The sequence below is a fragment of the Harpia harpyja genome, chromosome Z, assembly GCF_026419915.1.
Source record: "Harpia harpyja isolate bHarHar1 chromosome Z, bHarHar1 primary haplotype, whole genome shotgun sequence".
NCBI classification, from domain to species: domain Eukaryota; kingdom Metazoa; phylum Chordata; class Aves; order Accipitriformes; family Accipitridae; genus Harpia; species Harpia harpyja.
Genome location: NC_068969.1, coordinates 74,738,588 through 74,760,896, shown reverse-complemented (window position 1 = coordinate 74,760,896; position 22,309 = coordinate 74,738,588). Strand labels below are relative to the sequence as shown.

The 22,309-nt window shown below is 39.1% G+C and overlaps 1 protein-coding gene across 1 annotated transcript; it reads left to right on the top strand.

The window, feature by feature from the left end:
* Positions 1 to 3,808: 3,808 nt before the first annotated feature.
* On the top strand, positions 3,809 to 20,422 carry PSAT1 (phosphoserine aminotransferase 1). The gene is made up of 9 exons (XM_052777342.1): positions 3,809 to 3,933; positions 6,282 to 6,342; positions 7,544 to 7,613; positions 8,751 to 8,956; positions 10,597 to 10,769; positions 11,846 to 12,015; positions 15,645 to 15,773; positions 17,890 to 18,027; positions 18,657 to 20,422. The coding sequence occupies exons 1-9, from the start codon at positions 3,874 to 3,876 to the stop codon at positions 18,760 to 18,762; spliced, it is 1,113 nt and encodes a 370-aa protein (XP_052633302.1). The 5' UTR covers positions 3,809 to 3,873; the 3' UTR covers positions 18,763 to 20,422.
* Positions 20,423 to 22,309: the final 1,887 nt, after the last annotated feature.

The following is a 22,309-nucleotide window of genomic DNA, read 5'->3' as shown; positions in this document are numbered from 1 at the left end:
ATATAACTTAGATGGGCATAGTTTTTTCAGTGGGATTAGTACTTAACCTTTTTTTTTAAAATCAGAAACATTAAGGATTGTCCATCTTGTCACTGGTGCTGTTGTGTAGCACTCTTACTGTGAGAATCTGGAGTGCATACTTTATATACAGTTGAATGTTGGACCTGAAGTCAGTAGAGATAATGGATGTAAGTTACCTGGGGCAGAAGTATTTTTTAAGGCTATCACAAATATTTCAAAAGTTTCAAGGTTTTTACTAACCATTTAAAAATGCATTTCCGAAAAATATTTTGTGTATATACAATAAAAATTATTTTGTGTATATATATATTTAAGAATAAACTATTTCAATAAGTAAAAATGTGTGTATATATACATACATTTTAAATGATTATGAAACCATTTTACCCTGAATTTAGATATAAACTGTTTCAACCTCTTGCTGTTAGTTAATGTTTTACATATTTGTCTGTGTGTTCTTGTTTGACATAAAAGCCTGAAATCAATAGGCCAGTTATTTGCTAGAGAACATGTTACTGTTTACTTATAAAACTCAAGCATTTTTTCTCTCTTTATTTGGGCTTCCCAAGAATTACTTTTCATGCTTCATAATTCAATATTTGGAGCCAGATCTCTGAAAAACAAAGTAACCCCAAATCCTTGTCGGAACTACCTGCATCTTGTTTTAAGTCCCCCCAAAATTTGCTAGTCGCACTGGTTTGCTGTACGAGACATCCCAACTGCCTCCTGAAACAGCTGCCAGGTTACTATGTAGTCAGCATTATTTGTCTTTTAATAATGACGTCAGTTTGTCAGTTATTGTACCAGACAGGGAACTCGTGTGTGCTTGCTCTCCTTGAGTGAGCCGATTCTTTTCCAGCAGTAGTCAATGAAGGTTTTGCTGTCCAGCATAACATGAAGTCACGATGAACCCAATAAAAGTTCACTGAAAGCTCTGAAACTTCATTTAAATACTACACTTTCTCTGATTTGTTCCTTTTTTTTTTTTTTCCAGTTATACATCATAGTAAGTACAGCGCTCTCTGCTTATGTGTTAATTATACAAATTCACATTCATCTGCTGGGATTTGTGGCACTTGAAGGGTCAGGTTCTCTGTCAAATGCTAGAAGCCAGAAGCATTCCTGGAAGTCATGGTTCTGAAAGCTTGTATTTTATATTGCATGACTATGAATATTCATGTAATGAATTTATGCTTTTTGCTGCAATAAATATATTAAATCATAATTGCTGGTAGCAAAATACTAAAATAGGAGAAATCTAAATCCAGTAGAAACAAAACTCTGGTGTGACCTTTACTGTTCCTCTTTGTTCTCTCCAACTGTGAAAGCGTAATAATCCCTTGCATGTAGTAAAAACTGACTGTTCTGTGATCAGGAAACTTTCTGGTTTATACATCCTTATCAATTTTATTTACCCCTTGTCAATGCACAATATGAACTGGATTTTCTAAAGCTCTGGGTGGCAAGGCTTCCAGCACAGTTATCCTCTAATCTCATGGGAGTTGCTACTTTTGACCCTTTTGGGCAGGATGGGACTTTCCTGAACTGAAAAACTACAATACCCGATATTACTCCCTGTACTCTGAGCCGATACCAGCACCAGCTTGCCTGGTTTCTATTTCTGTGTTCTAGCTCTTTGTGCCAGAGGTTTGAATTACACTTTTAATTCCAGAGTTTTAATTTACCTTGTGGTCTGTGCCACACAGTTAGGATTCAAGACCGATCCTGCTCAGATGTCGAAGCACGTCCCGTAGTAGTGGCCAGGCTTCCTGACCTGAATCACCAACCTAAACTTTTTCTGACTGCTTCCACTACCCCTTCCTACCTAGGATACCTTTTCCCCAGCTGGTTGGAGTTTGAACCCACCTCTCCAGGCAGACATAGGTAGTCTGGGTTCCATACTGGGAAAAGCCCCTGGGAGGAGCCCATATCTCTTAAGCCTGTTTCTATTTGAGATTCTAGTAAAAATTATTATATTGTAGTCACATCTATGTTGTTACCGAGAATTTCAGTAGGGGCTTCTATTTAATTAGAACCAATTCTAATGATTAGAGGTAATGTAGGTGTTCTGGGTGTTGTGGCCTGAGACATATTTTAAAAATACTTTGGTGTTTTGAAGAGAATGTATCCAGCCTGTAATGCCCGTGAAGTTTGCTATTATCTCTTTAGAACTGAGGAGGGTTCTGGTGTCTGAAAGTGAGTTTGGTAGGTTTTTCTTAAGCTATAGCCGTTATTGAAATGAAGGCTATCTTTGCTCTAAAACCACCATATCTGTTTACAACCTTTTAAACAAAGTATCTTGCATAAGATGAAAATCTGTTAACTAAATACCAGATCAGGCTGCAATCTGTAAATTCTTTTTATCGTTCTAGGTATGACCTGGCTTGACAGGAAAAGGAACAAATCCAAGTAGTCAGTATTTCTTCAGTGAAATAATTTGTAATGAAAAATGACCTTTTATATAAATCCCAGTATTCACAAAATAATGGACATCAACACTTTCCTTTCTGAAAGGAATGCAGATTTGGTATACAGGTGATTAATGTTGATGATAAAGTTGGTGAACATGCACAGGACTAAAGTCGGGTTAGCATTACGGATAGCACTGGGCAGACTAAGGTGTTCAAGAGCCGTACTTTATACAGCTACGTATGAGAATCATGAATCTCTTCTAAGATACTTGAAAATTATGGGATTCTATAAAGCCCATTTGTTTTCAGTCATACTTAATGGCTTGTTTTGTCGAAGTTGATTTACTGCTACTGCCTTTAACTTCTGAAAACTGATTGTAAGGCAGTGTGTCTCTCACTAAAACAATCAGAAGAAATTGGATGAGCTGAAGTCTTTCCTTCAGTTACAACAGTTTAATTGTATTAACTCTATGTTTTCAGTGAATTTACACCAAGGTATCTGTGGAAAGAATAGTTTAGTATTTAGGGATATTAGCTTAGGATTTGGCAGACCTGAAGGCAAGTCCCAGCTCTGCTATCCATTCCATGAAATTGATTTTCACAGCTCTCTTGTTTTTATTCCCTTTCTGTGAATTCCAAATAGCAATTTGCCTGCAACAGGCTGTTTGGGGAAACCGTGCGCAACACACAGATATTTCTTGGATTAGAGAAGGTAGAGATCCTGCTCCTCTGCGAGGAAAGAATTTTGCACAAAATAGGATGACATTTGGGTACTGTGAAACCACCTCTTTCAAGGTGAAGGATCAACTGAAACGCATTGTAAGGACGGATTGCTATTTTTTCATTTCTCATGCATTCGTACAGATTTCTTTTGGAACAAGCGTCCCAGCCCTGCAGCAGCAACTGCATGGGGAAAAAAACAACAGTAAAGTTACCGTAGGACACGCTCGCTTGCTTGCTTTCCTTCTTTCTACCTACCCACCCATCCGCGGCTGTGTGTGCAATGAAACCTCGGCAAGGTTGACGAGGTTTTCCAAATGCAAGGCACGTTTAAATCCCTTTCATCGCTCCGAGTCCTTCCCCGGAACCCACCAGTTTTGGCTTCCTTCGGGGAAAAACGCCGGCCGGCCGGCCCGCCCGCCCGCCCGCACACCTCCTTCGGAAGGAGGACGCACCCCGGCCGGGTGGCGGCGGCGGCGGCGCCGCGGGGGCGGGGCCGCCCCACGCTCCTTAGCCTGATCACGCTGGCTCCTCGTGCCCGCCCTGCCAATGGGCGGCCGGGGCGCTGCCGGGGGAGGGTGGGGCAATGGGCGGGGCGGGCCGACTGCAGCCCCGTCCCCTGGGTGTGTGTAACAGGAGCCAATCGGCGGGCTGGCGGCGGGGGGTTTATAGTGGCGGTGGGCCGCCGGCGCGCTGGGTGGGCAGCAGCTGCGGCGGCGTCATGGAGTGCGGGCGGCAGGTGGCGAACTTCGGCGCCGGGCCGGCGAAGCTGCCGCGCTCCGTGAGTAGGGGCCGGGGGCCCTTCCCGGCGCGGGCTGGGGCATGGCGGAGGGCGGGGGTGTCCGCCCGCCCCCGGCCGGCCGGCGCTAGCGCGGGGGGAGCGGTGCTGGCGGGGGCAGGCGGCTTTGCCCGCGCGCCGAGGGGGCTCCCGCCCGGGCTGAGGCGGCGGGGCAGCGGCGGGTGCCCGCCGGGCGTCGCGGCGCAGCGCGGTTCCGCCTCCCGGCCCGGCTCCCCGGGGGGCTTCCGCGGGCGCCGGCTGCAAAGCGAGGGCTGGGGAAGCTCGGGCAAATAGTAGCGAAAAGGATGACCCGCGCGGGAGCGAAGCCTCCTTTCTTCTCCCCCTCCCCACCCCGTTCGGTGCCCTGGTCGGTTCGGCGTTCTGGGGACGCGCCCCGGTGGGGTGTTGGGATTGCTCTCCCAGAGTTTTTTTTCTGAATCTGATCCTATGTGGTCGTTCTTCAAGGGCTGGATTGCCTTTGGGATGGAAAGCAAGTTCTCGTATGCGCGAGGGTGGCTGAGTACCTTATTTGTCAGCTGATAAATAGCATGGTAATTCCCTGAGAAGTCTTTACTTAAAAAATGGTAATGAGTATAGAGGAGACTCAACCCTCCGGAGGGTTGCATCAGCAGCCATAGATTATCCAGCTACATATGGAGAGGGGGTGGTTTCTGCCAAATTGTACGCATCTGACTTTCAACTTAAGAGTTATGTGTTGTGGAAATTTTTTTGTTCTCCTCTTAGTTTCCTTCATAGCTTGCTTTGTTATTTTATGTGTTGTTTCTTTATTCTTTAATAAATTTCTTTAGGTAAACAAATTTGCCACACAGCAGCTTTTTTTTTTTTCCCTTTCTTTCACTCTTCTAGTGGAAATGTCCTTTGTAGATTATGCTGCAAATAAATTTGTTGTTCCATCTTGAACCCTTGATTCCAAAAGGGGCTCTTATTAGAACTGCTGCAGTATCCAACTCTCCAGCAGGGAGTACTGACAACTGGGTTTAGGGTTTGAGGAGAGCATAGCTGAACTCCAATATTATTAATCTGTTTTCCCCTCTTGAAAATGCAGTGCTCTTATATGGACTACTGTATCACAGTTGTTTCACTTTGATTGTGGGCTGATACCACATATGAAGCGCTCGGACTCACTGAAGCAAGAAGGTGGATGGAGCTCTTTGGGGCTTTTATAAGGTGTATCATGAATGTCTATTGTAAGGCATGTGCAGGTTGTCAGATAAAGAATGTTTCTAACAGAACTGGATTTTATCAGGAGGTTTAACAAGCCCTTTCTATTAGTCTGTGTGTTCCCTTTGACTTTTTGCCCCCTTCTCTGGCATGGATAAGTTTGCATGTGAAACATGGTGGTCAAAACTTTACAATCTCTAACATCAAAAGCAGCACAGTTTGTTTCTGGTTGACCTCTTGGTGACCAGCTGTTACAGTCGACAGATACCCTGTCAGCAAGGTAGATTTCTTGTTCCTGCAACTGTCCAGAGCATGTGGTTTCTTGGCAGATCCTGGGGTGCATGCATACAGCATTTGTTTTGGTGGCTTTTCTACTGGGCCTCCTTCTCCTTCTGCTTCCTTTAGGAGGAACTAAGAATGTTCTGGCTCTCACACAAGAATTTACTGAAATTGGAAGCTGCAGATCCGATGATTAGAATCTAATTCCACTTTGTGGATATTTGGGAGCTATGGGAGAAGAAAGAAGAATGGAAGGCTGAAGCAGTGGATTACCTGGCTAGGGCTTCTAGGAATGACCTGTGTTTTTTGGTTGTCTGAAAATTTTGCTTGATTTCTTTCCTAACTTTCAATAATGTAGAGAAGGCTCATCTTCAAAAAGTGCAGGACTTCATTGTGTGAAACTAGGCCTTGTCCTGTTGAGTCAGTTTGAGATATCCAATTCCCCAACGTGATTTTTTTCATTTTGTTTTCCTCAATACCTTGTGTTCTCCTATTTGCACAAGTCAAGTGAAAGAACACAGGGTGGAGGGGTGGGTATTTAAGATGCTTGATTAGAAAGAGTACGTATACAAACATTAATACGTTCCATAAAAGGTTGGGAGCTCCATCCAACTCCTAGAAATCACTCTGAAATGTGGAAATGTAACTGTTGAAATAATAACTTAAAACATGGTCTCCACAACAAGCATATGATTTAATTATGCTATCTTATGAAAAGCCTTCAGCTACTAGATACAACGAAATTATATTGGTGGCTATACTTCTGCTAATCTCACTTGACAAGTGTCAGGTTATTGCAATATGGAGCAGCTGGCATATGCATGATGCATTAGTGACTCCAGATAGTGGAAAATTCCCTTAATTTATTTGTGTATTTTTTCTTTTGTTAGGTATTATTAGAAGCACAGAAAGAACTGGTGGACTACAAAGGACTTGGTATAAGTGTTCTTGGTAAGACTCTAAAAATTCTCTATTTTTTCAGAATGTAGATGTTTAACCGAGTTGTTTAATAAGAGTTTTTGATCTTGGTATTTCAGCTCCTTTTCTCTTCTAATACCTTATTCTGGTAACATGTATGTCCAGAGATCTACATTTCATACTGCTTTTGTAGCATTCATCAGGAGACCATAAAATGATACATAGCCAGATGTTCAGTGATGCAAAACAAAGGACTAGAGAAAAAAAAAGATAACTAACCGTATGTAAAACATTAGTACTTTTGGATCTTTGGGCAGAGATATGTGTGTATGTGTGTGTATATATATGTAGGCAATATATAAAAAAAATTTTATATATATAAAATACTGTATACATTTACACATACTATACACAGATATACATGTACTATACACGTGTGTGTGTGTATATATGTATATAGGTACCATATATGGCATCTTATACACTATGTGGCAAATTGCTTCAGATGTATTTGATGTATAGCGTCCTTCCCGTTAGGAAGGCAGTGCTGTTCTGTCATGAGGAGGAGGTGTCTCCTGTGCCATGTGGGTAGCTGACTGGCTTTTTAGCTGCAGTTGCATGAAAATTTTATGCAAGTAGATGGTCAGCATTTTACTAATCCTGGGAAACTGTTTGGTTGCTAAAAGTAGAATGTGCAGCAGTCTCTGCAGGATTGGGATTCATGTTTAAATTGTACCCTCTTAGAGATGGAAGAAAGCATATGGATTTAACGAAAGGAATTAGTATTAAGTGTCCTTTATGTTTAATTAGGATTACTGCATGAAGAAGTCTTGTTAAAAATAAAAGAACAAACAACCCCCTGTACATTACTCTATGCTTGCTACAGATTTAGTAGCAGAGAAGATTCTTAGAGTGAGGAAAACTTACATCTTTCTAGGGAGTATTTTTTTAATGCAAATGTAGCTGTTCCTGGGTATAGTAAGGTCATGTGGATGCCAAAAGTGAATGGACTGGATTTGCCTGGATCTGGACAAGACTGGAGGTATGAGTCTTGTGTAGGTATTTAGGAAGGCTCAGCAAAAAAAAAAAAAAAAAGGAGTTGGAACTGGGAATGGGAGCCTTCAGGCATTTGGGGCCTGTAGTGTAAAACGTTTAAAGCGTAACACAGTTTTTAAACTGCATTCATGTATTACCATTTTGTTTCATGTTATGTCTTCTTTTCTTTCCACCAAAGAAATGAGCCATCGAACCTCAGATTTCACAAAAATTTTGAATACAGCTGAAAATCTCATGCGTGAATTGCTGTAAGTGAATTACTTCCTGCTTATTTTTATTTTATGCTTGTGCTAGTTGCACCAATAATGACTAATGTGGAGACCTTTCCTTGAAAGCACCTGTTTGTGTGTTTGGTTTTTTTTTTTTGTTTAGATACTGTGTCTGAGAGTAATAATCTTGGAAAGAACATTGGTGGTCTTTTCGTTTTGATGCTGATTTGTTTGAATATGACAAAGGGCTTTTATTAGGTTATGATACTTTTTGTATGTCTACTATACACTGAGTAGTTGACTTTCCTCTGAAATTTTGATTTTTGTCACCTTCATAGAATTAATGAAGGGCATCAACTTTCATCAAGAAATAAGTGGAAACAATAGAAATCAGTTCTCTAGTAGTACAGAGGTGATCTGTACATTACTCATCAGTCTGATTTTATTAACATAAGCTCTATGGATATGTTTTAGAATCACTGATCAGGAGCCCTCTTCCTATTTGTAGTGTGACACATTTTTAAAAATCTGACATAAATATATCGTGTTTTAGAATTAATGTTCTCATAGTTAAAAATGTTGGTCACTTCATATAAAAGATTAATTCTGGCTGTGACTGGCTGTGAGTCATTGACAGAGGGGTTTTAATGAATAATTTCAGCAAGTGCTTTTTGTGACTGTATGAACAACTCCTTATGACACTTGCTTTGCATGTACAATTTATTATCTAGTTGCACTTTCAAACTGAAGGGTCTCAAAGCTGAATTCTACTGTGAGCACTTTCTTGTGAAGTTCTTAGCCTGACAGAAAAGCTATGAAGCTAGCAATAGACAGAATTATTAGTGAGCATTAATTCTGCTGGAATATCTTTCAAGTGTGTGTGTACTCTACACCAGTAGAGCTACTCAGGAGTGAATTTGTTTAATGCTATCCAAGGGAAGAAAAAAGCTTGTTTTCAGCAAATTTTTATCAGTAAAATGTATAGCATTAATCTTAATACTTAAGTTGTTACTCAAGACCAGTGTTTAGGTAAGTTAATGGGATTTGGTTTAACCTCTTGGCAAAGAGTCTTCTAAAATGATGGTGTTCTTCCTCTGTTGCTGTTAAATGCATAATATCAAGTAGTATGCATCATGTCTTCTGGGAATAATATAAATGGTTATTTCTTGCATGCAGAAATATACCAGAAAACTACAAAGTTCTTTTCCTCCAAGGAGGTGGATCTGGTCAGTTCAGTGCAGTCCCACTTAATCTTATTGGTTTAAAGGAGGGAAGACATGCAGATTATGTGGTTACTGGAGCTTGGTCAGCAAAAGCAGCTAAAGAAGCAGAGAAGTATGCCAAAGTGAATATTGTTCATCCAAAACTAGGAACCTATACAAGTAAGTTGATGATTACATCCATCCATGTGAATGCTTAGCTTTTTGAATTGCTCTAAAAATTGGTCTAACTCAGCTGTTGGGTTATTGAATGTTAACTAATTAGAGTTGACTGCCCAGCACTCAAAAGATTGCCTGCCACATCTCTCCATGTTCATCACTGGGAGATCTGTTGGATGACTTAACAGTCTCCACCAGAAAAGAATTGTGAAACTAGGCTGAGCAGATCCCAGAAAACAAGTGGCAAGAAGCAAATGTGTATCAGTAGGGAAATGGTCTGGGCTGTCCGATTTGTTGTTGTTATTTAACTGAGTTCTTAAGCTATTTGCAGGGATATTGCAAGGTATTTCAGTTTCAGGTACATTCAATAATGAGATTGCTCTGAAATTTAGAAGCATGTCTGGGATCTTAACCTTGTTGCCCCAGGAGATGGGAGACCTGCATTTTGTTACCTACTTTCAAGGGTTCCCAAATACTTATCTTCCCCATCCATGTGTCATAACAGGCAGTTGGCTCTGGAATAGAAGGGGCATTTTCAACTCTTCCTCTTGAAGCTTGTTATGGGATGTAAAAATCTGAATGACCACAGTGTAGAAAGAAGAAAAAGGTTAACTGTAATTGAGGCATTGGGAATTTTTGAAAGAGTCTGTTTCAAGAACATTTTAAGTGTGTAATTTGTCACTGGGTATACATAAATAATTCTTGGAGTAGAGACACTTAAGTTCTGGTTTCTACTCCTGCTAGTCATGCTCACTTTTCTTCCCTCTGGTACAAATTGTAGCATTGAACTGGGAAGGGTGACAACAGGAAAGATGAAGAACATCCCCATATGAGTTAGTATATTAACTGGTGATAAGGGCACTCACTTGGAAGATAAGTTTATAGCCTCTGAGGCACAGGAAGGAATTGAACCTACAAGTTCCCAGTCTAGGGGAGTGTATTCACCATTTGGCAGCTGTAGATAAGGGGAGAGGCAGTAAATAATGGTGGAGGCAATAGCAGCACTTCTTCTGCCTCATGTTTTGGAGGAGAATAGAAAGGAAGAGCAACCATTTGTTCTATGCAAAACCTGTTCTGTGCTGTCAGGGCATGCCTGTATATTGCCTGTTGACAAAGGAAATCTTAGTTTTGCAAATCAGTTGCCAGGCTTAAATGGGATGTAGGTAGATAACCTTGTGTTCAGCTTGGGCAAGAGTGAAAAGCTTCTGGGGATGCTCAGACACACAGCTTTAGAGACCTTCGCCAGTGAGAATTTGGATGCTTCTGTGGTTCCAAAGGCACCAGGAGGATTCTTGGACCCAACACCTGAGTTCCTCTGAAATGCTGTTTTGGACCCCTAGGGCAGTAGTTTGTAGTCTAGGATTGCAAACCTGATGAAAATATCTTCAGGAATTAAGTGCTGAAAACCAGAAGAGTGTTTGCAAGCTTAATGATGGCTCACCACAGAATTTTGGGAATGCACTGGTGTTGTTTCCTTTGCAGTTAATTTATATCTTCCTGGTAACAAGCTAATTAATACTTTATACGGCAAAATCGTTATGGGTTTGCACTTAAGTCCAACACTTAAGTGTTCAAGTAAAATTGCATACCAGGAAAATTACTTGTCTCCAGTGACCTTTGGTTTTCTTTTTTGTCTGTCTCAGACATTCCTGACCCAAGCACTTGGAATCTTAATCCAGATGCATCTTATGTCTATTACTGTGCTAATGAGACTGTTCATGGTGTGGAGTTTGACTTTGTACCTGATGTCAAAGGGACAGTCTTGGTTTGTGATATGTCATCAAACTTCCTGTCCAGACCTGTGGACGTTTCCAAGGTACAGTATTGGACACAGTGGCTGCACAAAGCATTTTCAAGCTTGAATGCATATAATTAGGCACTTTGAAATGTCTGGATGGCCAGACATGAGGAGCAGTGAAATTAAGGAAATCGTATTTTGCTAATTGGGTATCTGATGGTGGATACAAATGTTGAAATTTTAAAGCTTGAGACTTCAATGTCTATCTGTTGTCCTTTTTTTTTTTTTCAGTAAAAACATATTGAAATATGTTGAAATTATTCATGTTCATAGCTGTCCAAGATTATTTGTCTACTGTATGGTCTTCACTGATGCTGTAGCTGAAAAAGATATCTTCTGAATCATATTTAGTCTGTAGATAGTTTATACGGCTATAGCAGGGTACTGTGAATCAGAATTTTTGATCCTGCCTCTTACATGGAAAATCTGTAACCCCTTTTAAGCTGCTAAAGCTTCCTGTGCCTCGCAATTCTGTGTCTGTTTCATAGATAACACAGAGGCAGAACATAGTACTTGCTCATGTTTGTAAAGTGTGTTATGAGTGGGAAGTGTTACTGACTAGTGGAATAGAGTGTTTGACCTTTCTTATTCGTGTGTAGCAAAAAGAAGGGGCAACTCTTAGTACATTCATCTTGGCCCTTCCTGATCTGCTTCTTTGAACAGGTGGATTATATGATGCCTGTTCTTGAAATACCAGAATGGTTGAAAATACTGTGATGTATGTATGAATTTATTTTTAGTAAATTTGCTTGGAATAGTGTGAAATTGGGACAGACTGCCTTGAGAATTATTTGTGACTGCTAAATAAACACTTAGCAAATTATTGGGAAATTTGTTGTGATGTTCTTAGCAGAATCAAGATACATGGTTCTGGTAATAGACGTACATGGGATAACAACTGTAGCTATAAGTGCACTTCAAAATCAGAACTTCTAACTCTTCTTTGACCTACAACTTGCTTATTTTTGACACATTCTCTAATCTGTTCAGCTGAGTTGTATGCCTGTTGTATAATGATATTGATGTATTACTCAGTTATGAGACCTGCTAGTGAATGCATGTAGCAAGTCCTTCTTTTCTTCTTCCTGTTAAAGTTTGGCGTGATTTTTGCTGGTGCTCAGAAGAACGTTGGCTGTGCTGGAGTTACTGTTGTAATAGTACGTGAGGACTTGCTGGGATTTGCACTGAAAGAATGTCCTGTAGTACTGGATTACAAAACACAAGCAATGAATGGCTCCTTGTATAACACTCCACCATGCTACAGGTATCTACCCTGCTATTTAATTGCTCTTATTCAGAAAGCTTCTGCACTGCCATCTGCTGCTCTTACCGAGAAAAGTTTCAGAAGTTGAGTGCCTTCAAGTCACTGATATGTTGGTGTGTTTCGCATGATTCCTGTGAAAACATGGGATGTGTCCAGCCATGTGACTGTAGTAGGCTTTGAGGTTGCCTAGTGGGACTCAGCCATAAAGGACAGTAATTTTTAGAGGTAAATATTGTATGTTGTAATTCCATTGTAGAAGTTTCAGGATCCAGTTTTGACTTAGATGAACGCAACTCTAGTCAATTCAGTGGTGATGCTTCTATCATTGCAAGTAGGTAATCTGGCACTTAGTCTTGTTTCTTGAACACTTAGTACAGATTTGATTTAATTTCTTCCTGAGGTTGTTCTCGGCATTTGAACCTCCAGATCCCTATTGATTTTCTTTGCTGGAAATTAGTAAATATTATTGTTATTAAAGGTTTTAATAATATAAAATATTACAAGACTATGTATTATTTTTAATTTTTTAATGTTTCTTGTTCTAGCTACCTCATTCACTACTGTCAGTTTTGAAATGAAACTGTAAAAGAATTTTTTTAAAAGGCATTTTAATAATTGCTTTCTTTTATTCTCTAGTATAACTTTCGATATTTCTTTGAGTACTGCCTCAGTGTTTGACTTGACACATCCAAAAATAAAATTGGTCTAGCTTCATAATCATTGCTAGCAATCAGGATCATAAAACTGGCATGTACCTGGTGATTTCATGTATGCAAGAAGCAGAACAGACTACAGCTTGCTCTTTTAAAATTACTATCTGCTAACTTTTGATAGCTAGTGAAATGTTTTGCTACTGGCATATTTAGGTGTTGAGCCAGTAGTATCTACCCGTTCTTAATCTGGAGCATTTTTATACCGATGTCTACTAAAATAATTATTTTAAAAAAGAAAATCTTCAAACAAGGTATCCTTTTTTTCCCAGAAGTTTTTTAAATTACTTTGAAAATAATGATTTCTACTTTTAAAGAAAGATAAGATTTCCCTTTGATTCAGGTAATTTGATAATGTAATCTTTTATTGATGTTTAATCTCAGTTCTTACAGCTTTTTTGGTACATGCCAGAATCTGCAAAGTTAAGTTCCCTAATGATGTCCAACAGATATTAAATGCACTGTACAGGCATAAAGTACAGTGATTCCTGTGTATAAAGCCTACCTTAATGTCATCACTTAAATTCAGTAGACTTTTAAGTGATACTAATTGTATCTCTGAATCTGCTGATTCTCACTATGGGGTGTGCTATTGCAATGACATAGGGGCACTTAATTTATCAAAAGAACAGTAAATCTTGTGAGCATATGTTTATTCCAGATTTTACAATGCCCAACTAGTTTTCCCAAGGAGTATGCATACTGTAGAGTAGTGCTGTAATGATGTACTCTTGCTGTCAGCCCGTCTGCCCTATTGGTTGGGTCCACCCAGTATCCTTAGGGCTGCTCCTAAGACAAGAATTAACCTTACAATGTTGCCATATTTTTGTCGTCTTTCTGATTGTAGCTTTGTAACGTGGGCTGTATGTGTGTCTTTTTTTCCCAGTAATTGATAAAGCCTCTATTTCATGACCGATTATTTTCCTGACTGCCAAGTCACACATACTGTTTTGGACACTGTGTACTTGCACATGCCAGGTTTTAAATCCAGCCATTCATGTTTTCCAAGTACAAAGCTATTTCCATTTGAAAAACCAAAGTTCTACGTAATCTCAGCACTTGAACACAGTGTTGCTCCTCTGGTTTGAAAAGCAAAACAAATTAAATTCTGCATCTTTATTTTAGCCACTGCAGAGAACTTCTGAAAAGAAAGTGCTGCTTTAGCTGTAACTCAGTATCTGTCAGTAACATTAACAGGGTAGTGGGAGATGAAGGGAGCTGAAAATAAAGTTCTGTTCACTGTCTTGCCAGATTTCACTTTATGCTGCAGACCCGCGTTGGAGTATACTCCAGAATCCAGAATGTAACACAGACTGAAATGTTGGCAGGGTGCACATCTGTTTGGCTTGCCTCTGAATGCCTGTTACAGTTTTTGTTAGGAACTGGCAAAGCTTCTTAGTTCTCTTTTTCTCTTACTCTCTTCCTCGCGCTCTCTAATGGTTTGCTGGCAAACAAGCAGGAAATACTAACTGAATTTGCAAAAGCTACTTCAGCAGGATGTTAAATTAAATTAAGGTGATGCTAATGGCTTTAACCTCTTGGTACTCAGAGCTCAACTCTTTGACCCTAATCTGCTTTGCTAAAATTAACAATGAATTTGCTATAAAAATCTTATTTCCAAGCTCCAGAATGCGTTTTGCATTTAAAATTGCTCCAGAAACATTATTTTGACTGAGATGAAAGATGGATAAAAGACTTCACCTGGCTGGGTTTTGTGGATGACTCTAAGGCTGACTTCTTTAAACTTTACTTGTCCAAAAAGTTTCACTCAAGGAAGTGAGGGCAAGAGGCGAATGTGGCCCTATATATTTGGCAAGGTCATAGGCTATACTTCACTTAAATCCTTTACACTGGGGTAGTTGACAGTGTTCTGTCATAAATGTGGCAAGATTGTGATCTCAAAGCTGTAAGGTGCTTTGTATAAAAGGCAATCTGTAACCTCAGTTATTCTGCAGTCTTTCTGCAGTGTTCAAAGATTTGATGCTGGCATCCCCTGAGAAATTAGAAGTAGCAAAGTTTAAAACAACCTACTGCTAGATTTGTGTTAGGGAAACTTGTAGGGTAATGTTCTCTGAGCACGCCCTTGGAATCTGTAATGAAGGGATTAAAAAAAGCAAACTTGTTGGAAATATGCCATGAAAACTTGTGAACAGTTTTTTATGTAAAGTGGTGTAGTCGTGGGAAATGCCTGAACTTGGACAAGCTGAGTTTTGTAGCAAAAGCACAAAGGCAAAAGGCCTCAGGGATTTTTTTTATGTTGCACTTAGTAACTAGCATTGAAATACTTGGTCCCAAGCCACATGATGCCAGTAGGCTTCCAGATCTTTACGTAGAACTTGAATGGTAATAACTAAGTGTGATACATCATTATTTGTTTCGCTAAACTTCACTGTTGGTGTGGGCAAACGGTCTTTTTGGACATAAATGGGATTATAGTTTTTATTTTTAACATTTGTGAAAATGTGATTAGGTTTCTGGCATTATTAATGTACATACATTTGAGATTTGCTAGAGCAGCTGCACAGTGTGGATGCTACTAACTTTTGTGCTAACTCTTTCTAGGACTTGACAGTCAGTTGTGTGTTCAGTGAACTGTTAGTCCACGCAGCATGTCTGGGGATGTCCTTGGGAGCCCTGCAGGGCTGCAGGAAATCTGCAGGACTTGTACTTCTGTGGTCCAAAGGATTAAGTTTGGTCGAACAGATTTGTGTAGCATTTAAATTTCAGGATACTTCATCTGTGTCCAAAAAACATTGCCTGCTTAGAATTGTCATAATTTGTAAAATAGTCTAGATTCTGAGTTGTTAACCACCCTAAAACCAAACATAACATTTTGTATCTGAAACATGTTGTGAACTCTTAAACAGAACTTTTTTTTTTTTAAATAATCTGACTGAAAAATGTTTTTTCCTCTTGCAGTATTTATATCATGGGATTGGTACTGGAATGGATAAAGAATAATGGTGGAGCTGCAGCTATGGATAAACTTAGTTTAATCAAATCACGAATGATTTATGACATTATAGACAAATCTAATGGATTCTATGTGTAAGTTGCTGTGCTTTTCCCCTTGGTTTCAATATTTGTTGCAGAGCCAAACATATTCATAACTTAAGAGTCTGATTGCAGCTTATTTTTTAAGTTACCTTTTCAGTATATAGAAATTTTGAGGAATCCTACAGGCAATATTTGTGCAAACCATTCACTTGATAACTATCCAAGGATGAATCTCATTCCAGCAGGAAGTTATTTCAAGTTATCCTGTATAGATCAGTTGTGAAGCACATTAATATTAATAAAATGCAGGAGCCTAGGAGAAAATTATACAAAAACCAGATATGCAGATTCTGGGTTTGTATGCTTACTGAATCTCTTGGGGAAATACAGCCCAAAACAGAGAAGGTGGCTTGTAAGAAATTGTAGAGACTACTTCTGCATCATATTCTTCATACCATCTCTTTCAGTAGTCAGACTCTGCTTTTTCTCTGTCAAGGAGAGCATTTTTACTAGGTTGTGTTAAGTTCTGAAACACTTTCTGAAATAGGAGGAAGATCAGACCTAGATGTAATAAAAATGTAATACATTTCTTTATGTATGTTTTTTTTTCTTCAATTATTTTTTGATGGTTTTCCAAAGCATATTTAACTCTCTGATTTTTACATGCTGTTGCAAGGCATTTTTGAGCTCACAAGACCCAGAATATGTATAGTTAAAAGCTGATGTTGTAATTCAGAATAATTCTGATATTCACCAAGTTCAAAAACTAGTAATTGACTATGAAACTGCAAAATACTTTCCTTTAGTAAAAAATCAACAGTTTTGGGACCTAATTAACTTTCAAGTCAAAGTTAGGATAGGGCAAATTAAATTTGGATTTTAAATTAAAGCTGGCTGCAACCTTAATTGGCAGGGGTATAGTTTTGTCCATAATATTGAATACATTCTGCTTATCCATTTAGTTAATGAGAACAGCTTTGCCTTTAGGATTGTCATGATCAGGATTGTGATCCTACTCTACTGAAATCTTGAGGGTTTTTCATAAACCTCAGTAAGCGAATGAAGCCTTGAAAAAACATTTTGTGACAAATAGAAATCTGTTTCTGGCAAGCTGGTCTGTAAGGCTGTGAGTGGGAAATGCAATGCAGATGGGATGGTAAATAGTCAATTGGGAAGGCAAAGCAAGCTTCACTGAGCTGTATGCATCTTACTAAGCAATACAGTAAAGACTTGGGTTTTTTTTTTTTATTGTATCTATGACTAAAAGGAAGACCTATTTGAAGCTGCCTTCTGAGCTGTAATGTGCCACCTAATCTGTGGCATGCTTCACTGGGTAAGCAGTATGGTAAGCCATTTAGCAAATGGAAACTTTTTTCCACAAAGTGCTGTGTGCCATTTGCAGTTTGCTTTCCAAAGTCTGTGCACTGAGTAATGTCGGATTGCCTAGTAGCAACTGGATTTTCTAAAAACTATAGTGTAGCTACAGCTATTCATATATGGGAATGCTTACAAGCATAGGCCTTTTTGAAGAGTGTTTTCCTGGTTGCATCTGAAGCAGAAAATTTGCATAGGCAGATACTATGATTGATCTTTTTTTTCCTCTTCATAATGGAGACATCTGTACAAAGGAACAAGGGAGGAACTAAAAAAGAATGATACCCATTCTTTGCAAATAGAATAATAATAGGTATGAAATTTACATGCAATTTATAAGAACTTGTTCCTAATGAATCCCTGCAAGAATCTACATCACATAAATTAAGTGTGTCAGTCTTTGAAGATAAAGAGAAGAAACTGCTTGAGACTTGAAGTTCACTGTGACTAACTTCACTTACCCTAGGGAATGTAACTGAGGCTGTCATGGGTGGAGGGGTGGTTTTTATTATGTTTTTTTAAATTAGGTCTCTTACAAGCCTCTTGTGCATTCCTCTGGCAATTTTGAGTATGTCAGGAAGGGTTAATAAGCATTCTACTTACTGTTTCCATTGTTATACTTGGTTAAAAAAGGAAGGCTGCTTTCTTTCATAGAAAGTAATGACCTTTTCAGCTATGGAGGAATGACTTTGGTGCTAAACAGATCAATTATTCACTTTCTGAAATTATGTATAGCTTAATAGATAAATTTAGCACAAAATGGGTTAATCATTACATTCTGCAACTTTTCTAGATGTCCAGTTGAGAAAAAGAACCGAAGCAGAATGAATGTCCCTTTCCGTATTGGCAGTATCAAGGGTGATGAAGTGCTGGAAAAGAAATTTCTTGAGAAAGCTGTGGAACTTAACATGATATCTCTGAAAGGGCATCGGTACGTATTAATCGGATGAATCTCTTTCCTGTGCAGAATAAAATTACTACAGGGATACAGCAGCAGGCACTCTGCATTGACTTACCAGCCTTTCTCACTCACAGGCTGTTCCTCATATTGATTTGGCATCACTTGGGAATAGCAGTCTAGAGGCTAATCAAAGACTGCTGGTGGCTCAACTACTGCTTAGGTGTGGTGGGGCTCAGAGAGCTTTCTCCTTAATTCTGCTTCCTTCTCCAATTTGATAAATCTGGCTCTGTGCAAATGTCAAAGAAGGTGACTCTTCAGGTCAGATTCTGTCATTGTATAAAGCCTTTCATTACATGGCTTGTTTACCTGGTTGCAAGAAAACCTTCCCATGTTCAGTGGTGTTTGTGGGATTAAAAAAGACAGCTTTTTGATGTCACAGGGCTACAGCGTTGGAGCTGTATATAACTAATAAATACTGAGTTTCTCTAGATTGCATGCTTGCCTTGAAGAATTAATGTTGCTTCTCATTCACATAAAATGTGAATTTTAGCCCTTTGGAGTAGGGGTAGGTTTAAATGTCTGTGAACATTATTAAAGTCTTTTTTTAGAATTTACGAAACCTTTCTATTTTTTTTCCTCCCCTTCTCTTTTCAATTCAGATCTGTGGGAGGAATCCGTGCCTCTTTATATAATGCAGTGACCGTAGAGGATGTTCAGAAGCTTGCAACATTCATGAGAAGCTTCATGCAGATGCATCAGTCATAAAAGCCCATGGGTTAGAGCCATGCTGAACATCTATGAAATAAAAGCTGAAGGGTTTGAAACTTACTGTGGTACTGCACAGCTGTAGTGCACAAGTTATGTTTTGTTTTGGTTCTTGTAGCTATTTTAGTTAACTGCATGGGATTGAGGCCCAATCTTGCAATGACTTGGCAGCCTTGGCTTCACTGAAGGTGAAGATCCCCAGACCGATCACGATTGGCTCCAAAATTTGCAAAACAGTATTCTTAATGCGTAGTTAAAACATGAGTAGCATTGTAAGATGCTATAGATCTGAGTCTGTTTCTTGCTTCTAGTCACAAATGACTTCTTCAGCAATGTCTTGTTTTCACTAAACTTCAGGAGGCAAAAGTTGTCATAAGCTTTCTGTAATGCTTTACAAATACTCTGTGACTGCACAGTGAAGCTAGAACTAATTTTAAGTGTTCTCTAAGGATGTCTAGTTTGTTTATCAGATATATTCCAACAGTATACCACCAGCAAGGATATCTAGTTTATCAGATATATTCCAACAGTATACCACCAGCAGTATTTAGGAGTTAATGTATGTTCCTAATTTGAGGACGTTGCCTTTAGACTTCTGCTCCCATGCTTGAAGTGCTATCATAACAGTTCCATGTAGCAATACCCATTGTGGTTAAAGTCTGTAGGACTGGGCCTTTTCTCATATTATCATTTATTGGTTTATTGGATTATCATCATTACCAAGATGCAGGAGTCTGTTATTAAATCAATTTATAAGATGTTGTTTATTTCTCATATGCATTTTGTATATTAAACTTCCCTAGGTTATTAATTTTATATTCTTTTTTTGGAGTGTGCATATTTGCTCCTGCCAAAAACTTGTTTTCAATTTGTTAACCTTGTGCCAAACTAGATTGCTGTATTCTGCTCAATGGATCTGTGACTTTCTCTGCACGGACTTCCTAGCCCAAAGTGCAGCAGACTTTCCTGTCTGGTGCTTCTTAAATGTATTCCCTCTCTAATTGCTCCAGTATTTTCTCTGCCTTTTCATTGCTTCGGTTCTGTAGCCTTTTGTATGTAACCTTTTGTATTGCTTTGCCCAGCTGGAGTAAATGGAAGTCTTAACTTCTCTGCCTTTTCCTGATGCTACATCACACTTCTGATCCAACTTTCTCACTTGATCCTTCTGGCTTATTCCAGACTTTGATACTCTGCGCTAGAGAAGGAACTGTAGTTATGCAAAGATCTTCAGCAAATCTTCTGTTATAGTACCCTTGAGTTACTTTCCTTCTCAGCTTGTGAATTTACTGCCTATGACTGTATATTGACACTAGCCTCCTATTTTGACTGTGTAGAAGCTGCCTGCTAGTATCATAGTGTTTAGCATTACTGTGGCTGGTTTCAGACTGTAAACTCTGTGGTACAAGATTGGGATTTTTTGATTTTTTTAGGTAACACCAGTACAGTGTTAACAGTTTAATAATGATAATGATGGACTGACTGTCCCTTTCTTGGTGCTCACAGCAAGTCAGTGGAGTTGTGCTAGGGTTGAGTTACATTCCTATCTGAAAAGTCATCATTTTATGACTACTGTTCTGAGATTTTTGTCAACTTAGTGTAACTCAAAGTAATTAAACAAATCGGATGAAGAAAATAAAACTTAATCACAGCATGCCATGAAGTACAAGTGTGTCTGATGCTTTTGTTTTTGTCACTTCCAGGGTGAGAAGTCATGCATAATGTGTGTTAGAATTTTAGATTCCAGTATCATCCTTTTTCCTAAAAAGCAAGCTTCCCTCATTTATGTTTTATTTCTTTCTGAAAATAGGCTTTACTACAACTAGTACGGGAACAAGAGTAGTATTATGAGAAGGCTTTGAGAACACTTTTTGCCCTGGTAATTGTGAAGATTTAATTCAGGTTCTATATTAAGCTTTTTAACTTTCTAAAATTCTACTTCCTCCAAATTTCCTGTACTTGTTTTAAACAGTAGCTGTGGCTTATATCTCCTTCCAAAAGTTAGTAAACCTTTCTATTTTTAAATAGCCTTGCATTCCTCTTAGCAGGCATGCTTTTACTTGTGATTACAAAAAATTGGCTGTATGCAGCCAATCCGTGAGCCCTACAGGGAACCTCTTTGCTACTTCTGAATTGAGCCTAGCATCTTGTCAATTAAAGACTTCTTTTTACCCAGAAAGGCAAAAATCATGTAAAAGCAAAATGCAGAGTGAAGACTAGATTAGCAGGGAGTGATTGACTGAATATCATGTGAGGGGGATGCAGGAATGCTGCGAAGACTGGAGCATGTGCCTCATGAATTAGTTACTTGAGATTTTTCAGACTCATGTATGCAGCAGTTCTACCATTCCAAGCTGCATCCCTGAAAGATGTAATCAGGGTATTCAGCCATGGTGGACAGAGAAATCCCACTTTCCCTCATCAGATTAGTAGGAGGTATTTCAGCAAGGGGTTGCTGAGAGTCCTGGTCTGTTTCCCTCACGTCAGTGTTTCCAAGCTGGGTCAATAATTGCAGTGTTTGCAATTACGGCTTTTCTTGGTGTGATATGAATACTCCTGAGGCATTCAAAGGTGTTGAAAAATAGAAGTAAAATACTGGCCTCATCTGAGTTTATGCATGTAGAGAGAAAATTGTAAGATGAGCTCTTTTCAGTGAATACTGTTTAAAATACCTCTTCTAGTGAGTTGTCTCTATTTCATCTCCTAGCTTTTTTTATTGGATTTCACAGAAGCAGTTGCTAGCTTTCTTTGGAGTGTGAAAGTCCCTGGCCACTGTCTTTCCCAGGCCTGGCCTAAAAAGAGAAAGCTGCTGAGGAGGAGGTTGTACACTCCCTCTGTTTCTGCTTTGTGTAGTGAGGAGTGCTTTAGCTCAAGTGAGAAGAACTGTAGATCAGGAAGGTACCCTGTCCCAGGGGACTCCTGTCAGTTGTCAATGATAGGGTCTTTCCATGGTAGTTGTGGTACGATCTCTAAGCCTGGCACAAAAGAATTAAGTATGAATTAGAAGTCTGGGTTGCCACATCCTTATTTAACTAGTAGTTCTAGTGGAGATGAAAGATTCATATGGACAGCAGTGTGGACAGTCCTGCCCCTGTGTCAGCTGACACTCTGTATTTCCATATTTTTTTTCCTGTTTCTGTTTCAGTTAATCCTGTTCTTCTTTTCAACTTGTAACTGGCTTAATATTTTTAGATGTACCCAGGGATGTTTGGATGTAAAAACTTTAAGCTTATTCTTGACTTTCAAGTAAATGTTTAGAATGAAACAGGAATAAAATGCATCATACACTGATGGATTAGAAGTTGTCAAAGTATGCTGAAAGTCTTATTAGGTCTGGCACTATATTGGTGTATGATTAATGTTCCTTGTATTTCATTCTCTGGGTAGAAAATAAAATGAGGGTGAACCTCTTTGTGTTTGATAAGGATGTACCTAATTAAAAAGTAAAATGTTACAAGGTTTTACATGAAATCAGTCACTGTAATTGGAAAGAGGTATCCCCATTCCTGTCAGTAATTGGACTCTTGATAATTTAAAACTAGTATTCATG

Coding starts and splice junctions, on each gene's coding strand:
- PSAT1 (XM_052777342.1), top strand. CDS start 3,874: ATGGAGTGCGGGCGGCAGGTGGCGAACTTCGGCGCCGGGCCGGCGAAG. Junction 3,934..6,281: donor CGGCGAAGCTGCCGCGCTCC/GTGAGTAGGGGC, acceptor TTCTTTTGTTAG/GTATTATTAGAAGCACAGAA. Junction 6,343..7,543: donor ACTTGGTATAAGTGTTCTTG/GTAAGACTCTAA, acceptor TTTCCACCAAAG/AAATGAGCCATCGAACCTCA.